The following is a 17825-nucleotide window of genomic DNA, read 5'->3' as shown; positions in this document are numbered from 1 at the left end:
ACAGTCACCTCACATGGGAGGGACTCAGAGAAGGCTTCCTGGAGGAGATGACGCTTAAAGAGAGCCTTGAATAAGTAGGAATTGCTTGTGGGATAAGATGGGGAGGACATTCCAGGATGTGCTTTCCCTTCTAGCAATTTCTAGGATAGGTGTTGATCTCTATAATAGAGACTGAAAGGTGAGGTTGATTTTAACCTGAGCTGCAGATCCCTGTGATGGAAATAAAATTCTCTAGTCTTCCCAGGTTCTCATCTACAACCCTTTAAAAACACAAATGAGTAATACAGGGGAAGATCAAATCATGTTTATGGATTTGTAAACCATCCTGGTTTAACTGGAATGAGAGGAGTACACAGTGGTTGGACAAATCAAGTAGATAAAATTACCTGGATTTTTAAAAAGTGTACTCTAAATGCCAATTTAAAAAAATGTATGGGATTACAACTTTGATGGGGAATTGGCTTAGAGAAAAGAAGTAGAGATAGAAATATAAATAATAGAGGACACAAGAACTCAGTAATAGGATGGAACATGTTTAAAACTGCCATTTGTCCCTAGCTTACCATGATACCCTGCTCTTCACCGATATTATCTTTCTTAATCTCAAAATGACTCTGAAAGGCAAGATATAATTAACCTCATCTTATCATTTCACACAGTGATATCTGGGTGGCAATTTGAGAAGAGGCGGTATCATGAGCCCTCATGAAATTGTACAAGTAGAGGTTTAGTTGCAGCATGAACAGTGGAGTGTTCCCATTGGAGGGACCAGCCCTCCTAGACTGAGGGCAGTGACTCCCTCCCATTTATTTGTTCATAATCAAAGGGCAGAATGTCATTTAGAGACAAAAATTCAATAACATGCTTGAGGCAGATTTGGCTTAGATCTGGGCTGTTGGCTGTGTGACTTTGGACAAGTTATTTAACCTCTCTAAGTCTGTTTCTTCTTTTACAAAAAAAGAGAGATAACACTTTAAATTTTTAAAGGCATTAACATATGTGTGTAAATGCTTAGCCCAGGGCTGGGCATATAGAAAGGACTCAATAAATGTTGGCTGCTGGTATTATTTTATTCTTTTCTCCTATCTTGTCTGCAGGCTTTCAAACCTAGAACAGAGGGAAACTCCTACTTTGAAAGAGCTAGTGACCTGACAGTTACTTAAGATGTCCTCTTCTACTGGAGACTCAAAAAGACACTACCGTTTGCATATTAGAATGGCTCTGCAGTAAACATTTCCCTTGTACCTTTGTCTCATATGAATAGTTCAGTCATTCACATTTAATTTTCTACAAATGCTATAAAAACCAACCTGACATCCCCTCTGCCCACACTATTGGCTGTGGGTGTCTTACACCCTTAGGCCACGTGAACAAGAATCTTGGGCTTACATTGAATGAAAGGTTGTCTACCATTTTCTACTTCCAGCAGGGGTGTTAAAAGGAAAGTCATTTATTCTAAAACTGGACATTGGAAACTGGAAATATTGGGTTGTCTCTTCAAGCATACTCAAGACCTTCATATTTAGCCAAGTCTTCTGAATCATATTTATTACTAGAAGCCCAGTGCACGAATTCGTGCGTCGATGGGGTCCCTTGGCCTGGCCTGCGGGGATCGGGCTGAAAGCAGCTCTCTGACATCCCCCAAGGGATTCTGGATTGCGAGAGGGTGCAGACCAGGCTGAGGGACCCCACTGGTGCACAATCAGGGCCGGGGAGGGACCGTGGGAGGGCTCCAGGGCATGTCCAGCCCATCTCACCCAGCCCCGATCGGCCAGACCCCAGCTCTGCCATTATAAAATTTACAATGGATATGCACTTAACAATAGACCCTCAAAAAAACATGAAGCAAAAATGAACAGAATTGAAAGGAAACTCAACAATTACAGTTGGAGATTTTAATGTTCCTCTCTTGAGTATTAATAAAAATATTTAGACAGAAAATTAGTAAGAAAAGGAGACTTGAACAACATTATCAACCAACTTGGCCTAACTGATAGTTATAGAACACTCTGCTCAACAATAGCAAAATACACTTGTTTTTAAGCACACAAGAAACATTTTCTAGAATAAATGGTATGCTAGGTCATAATAAATCTCAATAAAATGTAAAAGATTGAAATCATACAAAAATTTTTCTGCAACCACAGAGGAATTAAAATAGAATTCAACAACAACAAGAAGAAATTGGAACAACCAAGATGGCGACATAAGTAAACACCTGTACTTGCTGCCTCTCACAACCACATCAAATCTACAACTAAAAGACAAAACAAATATCATCCAGAACCATGGGAAGGCTGGCTGAGTGGAAGTTCTACAATAGAAGGAAAGAAAAAAGCACATTGAGACTGGTAAGAGATGCGGAGGTGTGGAGGCACATGCTAAACGGGCTGGCAAATGGGTGCGCTGTTGTTTTTTGCAACTGGGAGGGAGATACAAGCTCCCAATTGCTCTGAACTCCAGTTCTGGGTGAGACTCTGGGGACCCAGACCCATATGGGGAGAAACTGGACTGTCTGGAATCAGGCCAGAACATGAGGGCGGCTTTCTCTCAGAGGTCCTCGCAGCGATCATTGTTCCTGCATGGGGCTGCGGGACACAGAGACCTGGGGACCTCTCCGGGGCAGGGCTGACTGGCAGCCATTGCTGCTTGCTCCGCCCTGGTGATTCCCTGAGACCCCGCCCCACCCAATTTACAACCCCACCCAAGCTGTGGGAAGCAGCTTTTGCCTATGAATGGCCTGTCCTTTTGCAACCTAAAACCTAACAAACTGCAGCTGGGTCAGAGAGCTCCAAAGCTTCCAAAAGAAGGCCTAAGCCCCAGCAGCAGCAGTCTGCATTGCTTCACAGCTGGGCTTCATCTGGGCACTTCCAAACCACAAACAAAGAGGAGGAATCTGCAGTTCTCTCTGTAGCTCCTGCTGGGTGGCTTCAGGCAGTGGCTGACTTTTTACCTCCTTGGAGATCCAAGAGCCAGTGTACCCAGTGGTCAGTGTGAGACCATACCAGATTACAAGTCTTCACATCCATAAGAGACACACTCAAGGGGCAGACTCAGTGAGCACCAAAGCCCCACTGAAGCAAGTCCTGCCCCATAAGGATGTCTCTAGCACAGAAGTTCTCCCACTGTAGACACAGCTGGTCCTCACAGCCAATTGGCCTGAAGGTCAATTCCTCTCAGTGATACCAACAGCAAATAAGAAGAAATTGGCAAACCTCTGTTTCTTCATGTAAAGGAGAACAGAAGCCAATACGAGAAATGTTAAGAACTACCAAAGCCATTCTGCCCTGGGAAGGGGAGGCTCTTTCAGGCTCCTGGTTCCAGGTCTGAGCCCAGAGCACATGAAAAGCTCCATGAAGAGGCTGTGGACAAGTATAGGCAAAGTTGTCAAAGGACAACCCTAAGAGGTTGGCTGGGGAGGAGAAGAGGAAGACATTTTTTTAGAGAAGGAGGATTGCAAAAGGCAGGAAATTATTTTGAAATTATTTTGCCCCAAGCTATGCCAGTGCTGGAGAAGGAAGGGCGTAAACAGAGGTGGGGGGAAAATCACATGAACAGAAACAGCGATTGTGGTTAGTGACCCCTGGTTCTCAGACAAACCTCTGCCTTGTGAAAACACAGTGAAAGATTAAAGGAGGGCTTGGAAATGAGAAGATAAGGAACCAGCCATTCCCTCAGGCTTGCAAGAGGGGCCACCTGCAAGAACCAAACAGGCAGAAAGACACTTTTCTCTAGGAACAAGGATCCAGCAGAACACATCAATATTCTAAGACAAAGATCTCCAACTAAGCCACCAAAAAGTGTCATAAATTGAAGATGAAGAAAGACCTGATTAAATATACCTCCTCAAAAATGCTGCCAGTAGCAAAAAGGAAGAAACCTCTATTTTTGCTTGAGCAGATCTTGGTGGAAGGACATGAACCACTATAAAACTAGATTCTGTAGAAAACAGTCACTGCCTCCAATAATTTGAAGAGCCACAGACTTGGAGAGGCCCACAACCTCAATGAGCAGGAAATGCTGTCTTCTATCTGCATAAGTTATCTCTTAAATGTCCGAATCTGCATGCCTTTTATATCTGGTGAATCTCTACTGCATTCTTGCCATGGGACAGATGAGTCTTCTGAGGACACCAAGGTCTCATCTGCCTGAACACACAACACAGCTATAACTCTCAAGTCTAGCCACTTTCCCAATGTACTTCTAGAAAGTGACCGGGGGTCCCTCCTGCTCTGGAAGCTCCAAACTTCACCCCCTTTTTTCACCAGCCAAAGTGAATCTCCTTGCCTTAGGGGAGAGGCTCTGCTTCTCTGAAACATTATGTGCACCCACAAGTCACATTCTCTTTTACTTTCCCCCCCAAATTCTGTAATTTCTCCAAAGGTATTAGGGTTAGGAAAACTAAAGCTGAAAAAAGTGCAGGAAATGTACTTGTTCTACTCTGTCAATGTCTCACCCTAGGTAAAGGAGTACCAAGCTGGCTCCCTACTTGAGTGCGGAAAGGGGAAATAGGAAACCAAGAAGCAATGAAAATGTGTAAATTAATATCTCAAAGTATTAACTAGCCATAGTCTCCCAGTTGTAAATTTTTGTGTCTTCAACAAAGAAAATTTGTTTTTGATCTATATTCAACTGTGAATAGCCTAGAATCTGAATTTTTAATTCTCTCTCTCTCTCTTTCTTTCTTTCTTTTCTTCTTTCTTTCTTTCTTTCTTTCTTTCTTTCTTTCTCTCTCTCTCTCTCTCTCTCTCTCTCTCTCTCTCTCTCTCTCTCTCTCTCTCTTTCTTTCTTTCTTTCTTTCTTTCTTCTTTCTTTTTCATTATTCCTCACCCAAGGACATTTTTCCATTGATCTTTTAGAGAGAATAGATGAGAGAGGAAAAGACAGAGAGAAACAGATGTGAGAGAAACACATCGATTGATTGTCTCCTGCACACGCCCTGACCAGGCCCAGGCCTGAGAGAAGCCTGCAACCAAGGTACATGCTCTTGACCTAAATCAAACCCAGGACCCTTTGGTCCGCAGGCCAATGCCCTATTCACTGAGCCAAACCGGCTCAGGCTGAGTTTTCAATTTTCCAAGGCAGTAGGCACTGTCACTGACTCCCCAGTATTCCCATTCTGTTCCATGATCAATCTAAACAATTCAGGGCAACTTACCCCTTTGTCAGTGATTGGTTCAGGGATGAGCAAACAAGCTAATTTGTGTTAAGGACATTCAAGGAGAGCCTTGGTAAGGGCTATGAGAAGGAAACTTCCTTAATCTTTAATGCCATGGAAAGACAGGCTCTTTCTTCTCTTTTAGTTGTGAATGAGGAAGCACAGAGTTCCCATTGCTCCTGGCAGTCATACCACAACCATAAAGATAATGGGATTTAGGTTAAAGTCAAAACTGTGGGTGGCAGAGCAATGAGACAGAAGAACCTGTATCTTGATGTCATCATTCAATGATGGGATCCCGCCCTAACTCTGTTGTTTAAATCAATGGTGAGTTGGCTTTTCAGTTACTTGCTGCCAATGCATCCTTCCTGATACAGAATTTGGTGCCAAGAATAGAAGTGATGCAAATAACAGACTCAGTGGGTTGTGTGGTGGCTCCCAAAAAGACATGTCCACATTCTAATCCCTGGAATCTATGAATGTTAACTTATTTAGAATATAAGTTATTTGTAGATGTTATTAAGTTTTATTACTCTCAAGTTCAGCCGATGTTGAAGAGACACAAAGACATTTTTTTAAAATATATTTTATTGATTTTTTACAGAGAGGAAGGGAGATGGATAGAGAGTTAGAAACATCGATGAGAGAGAAACATTGATCAGCTGCCTCCTGCACACTCCCTACTGGGGATGTGCCCGCAACCAAGGTACATGCGCTTGACCGGAATCGAACCTGGGACCCTTGAGTCTGCAGGCCGATGCTCTATCCACTGAGCCGAACCGGTTAGGGCGACACAAAGACATTTTAATAAAAAATTTTCACATTTACCTTTATTACATGACCATTCCTCAAGATAAAAAAGTCTTTTTCAATAGAATGTCATATGGCTCAGAAATTTAAGGTATATTTTTTAAAAATTAGTTCCATGACTTATTTCACAATGTTACTAATTTCAGACATGTATTCTCCTATAACTGAAACCCTAACCTGGGGATCTGAACACCTGAGTTCTGCCTTGGTCACTGTGCTGGGGGTGCTTTGAATAGGGCATGTCCTCCTCTGAACATTAATGCCTTCTCTTGACTACCAACAGTTTCCACGTGTCTAGGTGCATCAGAACCGTGATTCTTATTACAAATGCAAATTTCTGGGCCCCATCCCAAGCCTACGGAATAACATTTTCTAACATTGAGGCCTAAGAATCTGTAATTTTAATTAGCCAGGAGATTATGACATACAGCCAAGTTTGGGAACCACTGAATTAGGTGATTTTCTTATTTATGCTTTCTTTTATCACCATTTGTCCCATCTTTGCTATTAGACACTGGTAAAAAACAAAAACAAAACCACAAAATAAATCAAGACCATGATTTAATCATTGTATAAACTTCCAGCAACTACACAACGCCTGGTATGTAGTAGGCACTCAATAAATATTTAAAGAATTAATTAATGCTGATTAAATAAATGAATATTATTTCATGTGGATCCCAATCACCTATGAATAGAGGAACTTATAAGAGAGAAAATATTATAAACTTTGCCTGGTTAATCTTGTACTCCCTATTATTAATCTTGTCTGCCTTACTACATTATTTAAATAATGGGTTATGTGGAAGAAGTTAATGCATATTTAAAAACCCAGTCAGAAAGTGGTTGAGATTCTCCTGTGGGCTGGGTTATGCCACAGCGTTTCCCAGTGGCAGTGACAACTGAGGGAGGTGTGTGATGCAGCAGGAGCTAGTTATTCTCGCCTTGATTTTTCCAGGTCCAGAAAAGGCTATATACTGACCAGGTGACAGAGGTTCTTGGGACCATGCTGCGGGTCTTTGTGTTTCTGTGTTGCCCCAGTGAGTGGGAAGAGGATTCATCTTCTGTTAGAAATTACCTATAAATTCACCAGCAATGGGTGTCAGACAAGCAAAGTGTCCCCAGAATGTCTGATGCCACCTCTTGTGACCCCATAGTCCCTTCTCCCAGGCCCCTCCTCTATACTCCAATGACCACTCCTTGGGCTTTCCCGGCTCAGACACTGTCTGCTGGCCTTGGAAGGTACCGGCTCAGGATGAAATCTGTCACAGGGGTGGGCAACTTAGCCAAGGGGAGGTAGAGGAGTTTGGCATCCAGGCCGGGGTTGTAGCGGATGCGGGGGCTCCGGGAAACAACAGCGTGTTCCATACTGTTGACGACATCTCTGATTCTTGGCTCTGCCAACTTCAACATGTTTGTTAGCTTGTCAGAATCTGTTTGAGGGAGGGAGGGGGGAATAAAAGGCTCTATTATTCTTCATTAAAGATGGTTCCTTCTGAATTTCATCCAAGCTCTCTTTCCATCACACCATTTTAGGCAGATCAACCACACCCTCCAGGTTATCCCTTATACAAATACCCTGTAAATATTCTTATTTCTCTTCTTGAATTCAAGAATTGTGTATTGCACTAATTCAATATGCTTCCAAGATATGGAAGCAACCCAAGTGCTCATCAATATACAAGTGGATAAAAAAGTGGTAGAATATATACAATGGAATATTATGTGGCCATAAAAGGAATGAAATCTTACCATTTATGACAACAGGAATGGATCTAGAGGGTATTATATTAAGTGAAATAAGACAGAGAAAGACAAATAGCATATGATTTCATTTATATGTGGAATCTAAAGAATAAAATAAATGTACAAAGAAAATAGAAACAGACTCATAGATACAAAGATCAGATTGTTGGTTGGCAGAGGGAGGCGGTGTGGAGGGTGAGATGAAAAAGGTGAAGGGATTAAGAAATACAAATTGGCAGTCACAAAATAGTCACAAGGATGTAAAGAACAGCATAGGGAATATAGTCAATAATATTGTAATAAGTATGTACAGTGCCAAGTAGTTACTTGAAATATTGGGGGGGGGGGTCATTTTGTAGAGTCTATGATTGTCTAACCACTATACTGTACACGTGAAACTAATATAAAATAATATTTAATGTAAACTGTAATTGAAAAAAAAAGTGTATTGAATTCCTTTATTGTGTTAGACTAGCAACAGAAAAACTGGGCCGCTTATCAGTTGTGTGACCTTGAGCTTAAACTGTCATCATCTGTGAAATAGGAATAACAATACCTGTGCTAGAGAATATGACTAATAGCAGGGTAGACAGTGGAAGATGACAGAATAGAAAACAAATGTATGTAAGTGCATAGAAAAATTGGAAGGAAGGAAGTAAAAATATTGTCTGGTGAGTGAGATTCACAGTTACTGGAGTATTTTTCTCTCCTGCTTACTCCCTGGAGTTCCTGAATTTTCTACAAAAGCATTCAGGAAAAAAAGTGTTATTAGAAAATAGTAACACTGCCCTTGCCTTGGACATAAGGCCATTGTGGGGCTCAGGTGGTCTCAGGCACAGACAGGCGCCTTATAAGCTCTAACAGATGTGGGGGTTATTCTATTAGCATTATGCACATGGGTGTGGAGATGAGTACAAGGCACCCAAGTGGTCCCAGCCTGCCAAAGCTCACTACACAAATAGGAGCAAGGCCCGAGACACACCTGCGCGCTGTGATCTCCCTCGTGCTCTAGCGCTCATACATCAATGGCCGCCCAAGCTGGAGGAGGTGGTGCCTGAGAGTCAGACTTAGAGATAAGGCATTAAAACTTGAAAACAGCCAAAACCGGTTTGGCTCAGTGGATAGAGCGTCGGCCTGCGGACTGAAGGGTCCCAGGTTCGATTCCGGTCGAGGGCATGTACCTGGGTTGCGGGCACATCCCTAGTGGGAGATGTGCAGGAGGCAGCTGATCGATGTTTCTCTCTCATCGATGTTTCTAACTCTCTATCTCTCTCCTTTCCTCTCTGTAAAAAATCAATAAAATATATTAAAAAAAACAAAAAACAAAAAAAAACTTGAAAACAAAGAGGGAGCAAAAGCAGGCCTGACTTTGGAGTTGGTCCAGGAAGGCAAGGAATTCACCTGCTCTGGGCAGAACCCCGGTACGCGGTTGATGAAAACAGGACAATGTCATTTGAGTATTCTTGCCCCTGCTTTGAGGAACTTCCCTTTCTGTTTCCTAGAAAGGAAACTACTGCAGTGAAAAGGGGCAAACTACCAAAGAGCCACGCTGTCTGTAAAATGATAATGTCTTAGGAAGCCAACACTCTGTCCTCCATCCTTGGCCCTGACGCAGAGTCCCCTACCAAAAGGTCCCAGGCAGGGAGCCGAATGTCAGTGTACTCATTCAAGGTGCTCAGGGCTGCAGGCGCTAACCGAGAGCCAGGGAGAATCCATTCCAGCTAACACAGAAGGGTGTGTGGGCTGATGAAGGCAAGGCAAGCTGATGTGATAAGGTGGCTTTGGAACTAGGCTCTGAAAGATGGGAAGGACCCACACAGCCAGTGGGGTGGGAGAAGCTACCTGAGACACAGAAGTCGTGTAAGGCACATTCTTCCATTATTATTTCAAATATGTATCGAGGTCCTATTTTGTGGTGGGCACCCTGTTAGACACAGAGTGGGAAGCGGGACAGAGGTACCCATTTAACCTGTCACTCTCCTAGATAGTAAAGGAGAGCATGGGCTTTGGATTCAGGCAACTGGGAAACATTTGTGTTATTGTGAGAATTAAATATCAGAGACCAGGCTTTGGCACTTTTGGACCCAATAGTTGAGTTTCTTTCCTCTTCTCTTTTGCCAGGGACAGGTCCTGGGCTTCTGATCTAGTCCCTTCCTGGGAAAAAAAGGAGACCAAAAGAGGAATTTTTGGTGGCCTCCCTGGCTGGCAGGGTTGAGATGAAAAAGGAACTTGGCAGGTGACGGTGTTGCTTGTCGGCTGTGGCTCTACCCCGGGCTTGTTAGGGCAAGAATCCTGTGCTCTGTTCCCATTCCTGCCCTGGTGAGTGTGTGCTGCTTCTTTGGGACCGTTCCCACATTAGGTTGCTATTAACTAGCCATCACTCTAAGATACCTAGCCTGGTCCAGGGTTCACAGGCCACAAGCCTGCCTGATTGGCCGTAACTTGCTGGACTTTCTGCCCAATGGTGCTGCATGAGCATTCCTCAATCTTTCTTTAGTCTGTCTCCACAGCACCTGCCTCCTGAAACACTACCCGCACCCCACACACACGCAGTTCCCATAAGCACCAAGACTTGTAACTCAGGCCTCTGTCATTCCTTCACTGGATTTCTGTGGTAGCCTCCCAGCTGGTCTCATATCTCCAAGCTCATCCTTCCCACACGCAAATCTGATCAGGTCAGGTCAGAGCCATTTGAAAGGCTCTCCAGTGCCTTCAGGATAAGAGTCTCTCTCCTTAATGGAGCCATCCAAACCTCCTAGGATCTGACTCTAAATCTCTCCCAGCCCCATCCCCCACCACAACCCCGTCACACCTCCCCCAGCCCCATCCCCCACCACAACCCCGTCACACCTCCCCCAGTCCAACTTCCCTCAGTGCTAACAGCGATGGCTAAGGTTTAATTCTCTGAACAATCCGGAGGGAGGAATGATTATACTTTATAATGAAGAAACTGAAGTTTAGACAGTTGTGTAAAGTCGTTGGAAGGACAGCTGTCATCTAAACTCTGAATCCACACGGTCTCCAGAGGAATGGTAGCAGTTTTTTGACAAGTGGTTTTCAGAGGAAGTTTGTCTTTCTCCATATTCTTTTAAGGCCCGCAGAAGATTGCGACTTCTGCCTGCACTGAGCCAGAGTAGAGCCCTGCAGCTTGATCTACTCTCACTCCCAGCTCCACACAATGCCTGGCATGGGGTGGGCTCTCAATCGAATGTGTAATAAGGGAATAAATGGCTGTCGTGGTTTTGGCAACTTGGCTTTTTACTCTGTTGATGTATGTTGTTCAGGAGACCATGCCGGGCAGTTAGATACCTGCCATGCATTTGATTGAGTGATTACATTGAACTCATTGAGACTTTCTGGGTATATTTAAAAAATGCATCACTTTGGATTTTGGACAATTACTATCTAAGACTGTCTCTTTGCCATACAGAACTTATAGCTTGTAGGTATCAGTATAATGGAGAGAAGGAGGCTATACTCAGCCTAAGGGAGGAGAAAAACCACTTTTAAATCAAATTGTTCCTACCAGGGATCAGGCGATCTAAACATTTTATATATACACATGTATATACACACTTTAACAGCTGATAGCTCAATTTTGAAAATGAAATGTATTTTAATAAATACTGCCTTTATAATTATTCAATGTGTGTGTGTACATTTTTGGGGACACCCTGTATATTAACTCATTGAATTCTCATAACTCATTACAGGTGAGAAAACCGAGTAACTTGCCCAAGACAAAATTCATAAGAGCTAAAATTTGCACTCAGGCAGCCCAGTTCCAGAGTCTTAGCTTAGCCACAATAGTAAATAGTCTTTCAGAGGTTGTTCATGGAAGCCAAGAAAAGAGAGGGGGAAATCTGGGTTAGGGAAAGGCATAACGACACTATTGAGGTCCAAAGGGAGTGGGAACAGGGCTGAGAGCCTGGCTGCTTCACTCGGGCCCAACAGAACCTCCTGAACCAGCCAAGCGCCACCTTCTTGGCTGGCAGCCAGGTCACAGAGAAGCAACTGGAGAAGTGAGATGCCTGCCAAGGAGGTGGCAGCTGCTTGTGCCAGCACCAATTTCTGTTGACAGGTCAGAGTCTGCCCCTCACAAAGGCAACTCCAGAGGTGGCTCTGAGGTGCTTGGAGCCAGAGAAATGGAGAGAACTAGGAAGTCTTCTGGATCATCCTCCCCTGCAATCAAGCCTCAGCTTTGAGATTAGATGACCTGAGAGAACATTGGGACTTCTGGTGCTCAGAATGGCCTTCTCTCTCCTACCACGAGGTGCCCTAACAGGTCTTTTGGCCAATTCCTCCTCCACTGCACCCACAGGCCACCCCCTCCTCTTGAGCCCCCATGGCCGGAGCTCCATTCATTCCTCAATCTGGAAGAAATGCACAAAGTTTGGGGGCAGTATAGAAAACAGCTGTAATGACCCTCCTCTACTCTCCTGAGGTTCACAGAAGATCCTTAGCCCAGAGAGAAAGGGAGCTGCCTTACATACTTGGGTGCTCCTTATCCTCTGTATTCATTTCACAAGCATTTAGTATGTGCAGGTCATTTCACAGATATTCATCCTCATAGCAGCCCTGTGAAGTAGGCCTATCATTAGCCCCATTTTATAGATGAGAAAACTGTGGCATAGCACAGCTAAGTATTGTGCCCAAAGTCTCCTAGCTGGTAAGGGGTAGAGGCAGGATTCAGATCCAGGCAGTCTGGCTCAAGCAGCTGTGCTCTTAATAACTTCTCTGTACTTATGTCAGTGCATCTTCAGCTGATTCGCCAGCATAATGGCGTTTGGGGGTTGGGTGGGGCAGGTGCCAGGAGTGGGCAGCATCCTTGGACAGCTTAGCCACAATAATAAATTGTCTTTCAGGGGTTGTTCATGGAAGCCATCCTCATGCCCCCATCTCCCCAACAGCTACAGTTCTGTCACTCCCAGCAGTTGCCCACTTGGTCTCTGTTCTCAAATCCCAGCCCTTAACCCCTCTGAGCCTCCATCCCATCATCTGTAAAATCAAAGTGACCCCAAGATCGCCCTGTCCCTCCCAGAGACCCCTCTCCCTGTGAGGGAAACTCACAGATTTGGAAGTACTCCTCTCCGTAGCTATCCCGGGTCTCCTGAGGCATCCGATCCCACATCTTCCGCAAGCGCAACTCCATGCTTTGCTGGCCCAGAATAGATGTCCGATAGTTCCCCGGCTCAATGATGCTGACTTTCACCCCAAAGTAGTAGAGCTCACGCCTGGGGAAGAAGAGTTTGATTCAGTCTGGGACCCCAAGATGACACAAGGTCATCAGAGAGCATCACTTCTGACACCTCTATAGGTGCTGATCTCCCCAGGAAACTGGAGGTGCCCTCCCTACCCTTGCACCAGGCCAGCCTTTGCTTTCATGCAAGTAAGCCCTGTTGTAGGGCCTCAGCCCTTTTCCAAGCATGGTCTCTGGACAATTCACATTAGGCAAACCCAGCAGGAGGCAGTTAACAAAGAATCTAAAGCCTGACCTCCCACCAGGTCCCTCCCACTCACCCCACACACAACACTCACAATGCAAAGGGAATGAGAGGTCAATGCAAAGCTTGCATCCTCCTGTGAGGGTCTCCCATGAGCATATCTGTCCCCAGGGCTCTCTGTCTGTTTGAGAGACAATCCCTCCTACTCTCACAGGCCCAAACTGGGTTTCACTTATTCTGGAACAGCTCAAGGGAAGGAGGTCTGTAGCCTCCTATCACCACTCCACCTCTTCTCCTCATCCTTTATTCTCTTGGTCCTTGGGGAAGGCCTCCTGAGGGTAGCCTTCTTCCTATTACTGCTTTATTTTCCTCTCTTCAGAACTCCCCTGCCCACATGCTGTTGTTCTCCCCACCCCCAGCCCTCTCTTCCTGAGGTGAAACCCCAGGACTCCCACCCAGAGTGGTGTGGCACCCAGTCACCTGATGCTGTCAGAGAAGGCCTCAACACCAAACTTGGAGACACAGTAGCCACCGCCAATGACAGCTACACGACCACCAGAACTGGACATGTTGACGACCCTGCCCCGGGCTTTCTTGACCATGGGCAGCATGTGGAGGGTCACGTCAATCAGTCCCACCAGGTTCACATTGATGACCTTCACAAAGTCCTCTTTGGTCAGCCATTCGTTGGGACCACTGGGCAGGCCCACACCAGCATTGTTCACCAGGGCCCAGAGGCCTAGGGGCAAGAAAGGGAGAGAGAGAACCACACAGAAATCAGCAGTGTCTCTGGAAAAGTACCAGGGTCTACCCTTCAACAACTCAGGGAGTTGAGGATGGTTGAGCAGGTGCACAAAGAACAAGACAGCCAGGCTGAGGCCTGGGGTGGGGAGTTATGACAGTCCAAAAGATGTGCTTTTACTAATTGGTTTTCCCTAAAGGGGCATTTTATTTCTTTCTTTTTAAAATATATTTTATTTATTTTTTTACAGAGAGGAAGGGAGAGGGATAGAGAGTTAGAAACATCAATGAGAGAGAAACATCGATCAGCTGCCTGCTGCACACTCCTTACTGGGGATGTGCCCGCAACCAAGGTACATGCCCTTGACTGGAATCGAACCTGGAACCCTTCAGTCCACAGGCTGACACTCTATCTAGTGAGCCAAACCAGTAAGGGCATGGGGGGTCATTTTTTTTCTGATTCACACAGTCTGCCAGCTAGTTGGACCCTGTGCCAGCTAACAATCCAGGCTTTAGCTAATGGCATCTAAGCTATTAGCTCTGGGAAAAGAGACATAATTTTCATACCAATGAGTAAATGTTTTAATTCCTTCCCCCATATGCTTCCCCCTCTGTGTTCCCCTAAGTATAAGAAACCAACTCCATTACACACATTACCAAAATTACTTCATTCATTCATCCACGCACACATTCATTTATTCATTCATGCACCTATTCTGTCAGTTACAGAGGAAGGTGCTAAAGACAAAGTGAACAAGACAGGGTCTTATCCCTCAAAGAGCTCACAAACCAGAGAAGAAATAAATAACAGCTATAAATAAATATACGAAGCATTTAAATAAATGGAAAAAGTGTGAAAAGGGCTCTCTGAGGTCATTAAATTGAGTTGGTATAAATGGGGAGAAATAATGCTAAGTACTGTCATTCATCTCTGCAGGGACCCAGGCTGGAAGAGCTCAAGTTCAAGTCCTGGTTCTACCTCCACCCTTGGACAAGTCACTTTCTCTCTCTGGGCCTCAGATTCTGTGTTGACTGGGCTAGAATAGTTGTTTCCATCCTGTGGTTTGCAATCCTGGAGCTTCCCAGGCTGAACCTCAGGACCTACTAAGGCAGCGGTTCTCAACCTGTGGGTCACGACCCCTTTGGCGATCGAACGACCCTTTCACAGGGGTCGCCTAAGACCATCCTGCATATCAGATATTTACAATACGATTCATAACAGTAGCAAAATTAGTTATGAAGTAGCAACGAAAATAATTTTATGGTTGGGGGTCACCACAACATGAGGAACTGTATTAAAGGGTCACGGCATTAGGAAGGTTGAGAACCACTGCTCTAGAAGCAGGAAAAGGCAATGAAATGGATTCTCCCCGGAGCCTCCTGAAGGATCACAGCCCTGCTGACACCTTGATGTTAGCCCCGTGAGACCCATTTTGGCCTTCTGATCTCCAGAACTACAAGATAATAAATTTCTGCTGTTTTAAGCCATTACATTTGTGCTAATTTATTACAGCAGCAACAGGAAATTAATATACCCAGTGAATCATTAACACAAGTGGCCAAGGGCGAGGCAGCCAGTTGAAAAAAAGACTCACTCTTGCTGAGTTATTTATTACTTAGTTCATCCAACAAATATTTGGCACCTTACTAGATTCCAGACACTATTCTAAGTACTAGGGATATATAGTAAATAAAAGAGACAAAAAGCCATGCCCTTCCCTCCCTCTGAAGCTTTACCTTAGCAGGGAAAACAGACAAAAAAACAAACAAACAAACAAACAAACAAACAAACAAACAATATTGGATAATGGGTACTGGTAAGTCCTAAGGAGAAGAAAAGAAAGTTATTGCCTGGCTCCTCCTGGGTCCCAGAGCTCTCCTGCCCCCACCTGCGTGCATGGACCCCAGACTAGTTCCCTTAGGGGTCAGAACTACACCCCTAGGCTGCTGCTTCTACAACAGAGCCAACCTGTTCCTTCTGTTCCTTCTGTCACACCCTTCATGCAGGAAGCACCTTGGGCAGGTCCCTAGCAATCCTGGTTCAGCCCCAGCCCACAGCCTCCTTTCCCAATAGGAGGAGCCACTCTGAGGTCAGCACTTACTCTGAGTTCATCCCAATTCCACCATGATGTGAGGATCTAGCCTGACACAGTCCAGGAGAGCAAATGCCTCCACTCAGGGAATCTGACCTCACATTCCCGTCTGCCTTCCCCAGCCTGGTCCCGACAAGAGCTGATGGTCAGGACTGCCAAAGTCCCAGAGAAGCGACTCCATCTTTAGAGGTCTGGACATGCAGAAAACACCTTCTCTTCCCTACCTCCTATGACAACCTCCCTCCAGCCCTCGGAGTGTCTGGGAGAGAAACTTCCTTGGGAACTCAGCCCTTCGTGCGGACAGACCAAACCATGCAACAGCGTCCAGTCCCACTCGGCCAGAGCCTCAGACCCTTTCTCAACATCACCTCTCCCACCCCATCTGAACAACAGGTTCCCTGAGAACTGTCAGATGCCTGTAGGAGAAAGACAAAGGATCAACTGAGAAAGCTAAAGAATGCAATTCGCCCCACCTTGCTCGCCCACTTGGTCCCTCACCCAGTGGGCCGCCGCCTGAACGCTCTCGCTCTTGGTGACATCCAAGAGGGTGGTCTGCAGCCGATAGGAGGTGTCTTGTTGAAGCTTCCGGGCCCCCTCCTCAGTGAGACAAGCAGCCAGCACCCGCATGCCTCGATCAACCAGCTGTTTGGCCAGTTGGTGCCCGAAGCCGGAGTCACAGCCTGTGATGAAGACATACTTGTCTGAGAGGTTGCGGACAAGATTGCAGTTCTTGAACCAGCGGTACATAAAGGAGAGGTCCGTGAGAGCCGCCATAGGGCGGGTAGGAGGTGATGGCCAAGAAGGATCGGGCTCAGGAGACAGCAAGAGAGGCTGCTCCTCTGACCCCGAGCTGGCAGTCTGTGGAGAAGAGCTCTCCTCCCTTCCACGCCTGGCAACACACACAGGGCCTCTGAGGGAGCCACTCTATAATTTTTATAGGTGGATGGATGCATCACCACACCAATTAGCCTGGATGCAAGAAATTCAAGTCTAACCTGAAGCCTTGTCACGTCAGAGAGCCCTGGTGGCTGCCCTTCTCTCCCCCAGCCCTGATGGGTGAAGGTGCCAAGGATGGGGAGACCTCGGTGTTGATGTTGATGCTGAGAGGTGGCTCACCTGAGTGGTCTGAGCAGGATAAATGAGAAAGGAGGACTCAGCCCAGAAAGCCCCCTTGGGAACCCCCTACTTCTGGTCTAGGGATCAAGTCATGTGTTAGGTGTATAGGCATGTGAATAAAGTTAATTTTCATTTTTAGAGGAAAAAATTAAGGCAAACTCATTAATGTAAAACAAACAAAATTGGTTTTGTGCCTCCCAAACCCCAAGAGAAATTAATTCCAGGTTATTAGCTCTTTGGAATTCTCTGCCCTTAGGTGAGTCTCCATTATGAGAGATGATGAAAAAAGTTTCTCTCAGGATAGATATGTCTTCTGAACCAGACGCAGCAGGCCCCTCCTGTAAAGGAGGCTGGTGATGGGAAGCCCCAACTCCCAGAAAGCAGAAAGATCGGGGGCCTCAGGCCCTGGGTTCTTGGGAGGTGGTACTCAGGTGGCCAATGAGGAGCCTCACTGCACTCCAAGCAAGCCCAGCTCTAAATGTCACCCAGTGACCAGGCAAATGGAGGGAATCAAGGACTGAGGACACAGGGCCCTCACCGGATATTTTGTTGTGAATCCTCACCCGAGGATATTTTTCTATTGACTTTTAGAGAGAGTGGAAGGGAGGGGAGAGACAGAGAGAAAACACAGGTGTGAGAGGGACACATCAATTGATTGCCTCCTGCACGCTCCCTAACCAGGGCTGGGGATCAAGCCTGCAACTAAGGTACGTGTGT

At 45.6% G+C, this 17825-nt stretch overlaps 1 protein-coding gene across 2 annotated transcripts; it reads right to left on the bottom strand.

Annotated features, from left to right (window-relative positions):
• Window positions 1-6512: 6512 nt before the first annotated feature.
• SDR9C7 (short chain dehydrogenase/reductase family 9C member 7) lies at window positions 6513-16920 on the bottom strand. 2 transcript variants are annotated; one of them, XM_036300234.1, is made up of 4 exons: window positions 16466-16766; window positions 13639-13897; window positions 12785-12948; window positions 6513-7401 (listed from the first exon to the last, which is right to left on the bottom strand). In XM_036300234.1, the coding sequence occupies exons 1-4, from the start codon at window positions 16764-16766 to the stop codon at window positions 7184-7186; spliced, it is 942 nt and encodes a 313-aa protein (XP_036156127.1). In that variant the 3' UTR covers window positions 6513-7183. The 2 variants fall into 2 exon arrangements, with proteins under 2 accessions (XP_036156127.1, XP_036156128.1); XM_036300235.1 differs by lacking the exon at window positions 6513-7401 and adding an exon at window positions 10558-12292 and having other exon boundaries at window positions 16466-16920.
• Between the last annotated feature and the right edge of the window lie 905 nt (window positions 16921-17825).

Source organism: Myotis myotis, unplaced genomic scaffold (genome assembly GCF_014108235.1).
Source record: "Myotis myotis isolate mMyoMyo1 unplaced genomic scaffold, mMyoMyo1.p scaffold_m19_p_3, whole genome shotgun sequence".
Lineage (NCBI taxonomy): Eukaryota > Metazoa > Chordata > Mammalia > Chiroptera > Vespertilionidae > Myotis > Myotis myotis.
Note: the sequence above shows the minus strand (reverse complement) of the source record. Positions and strands in the feature narration are given on the sequence as shown.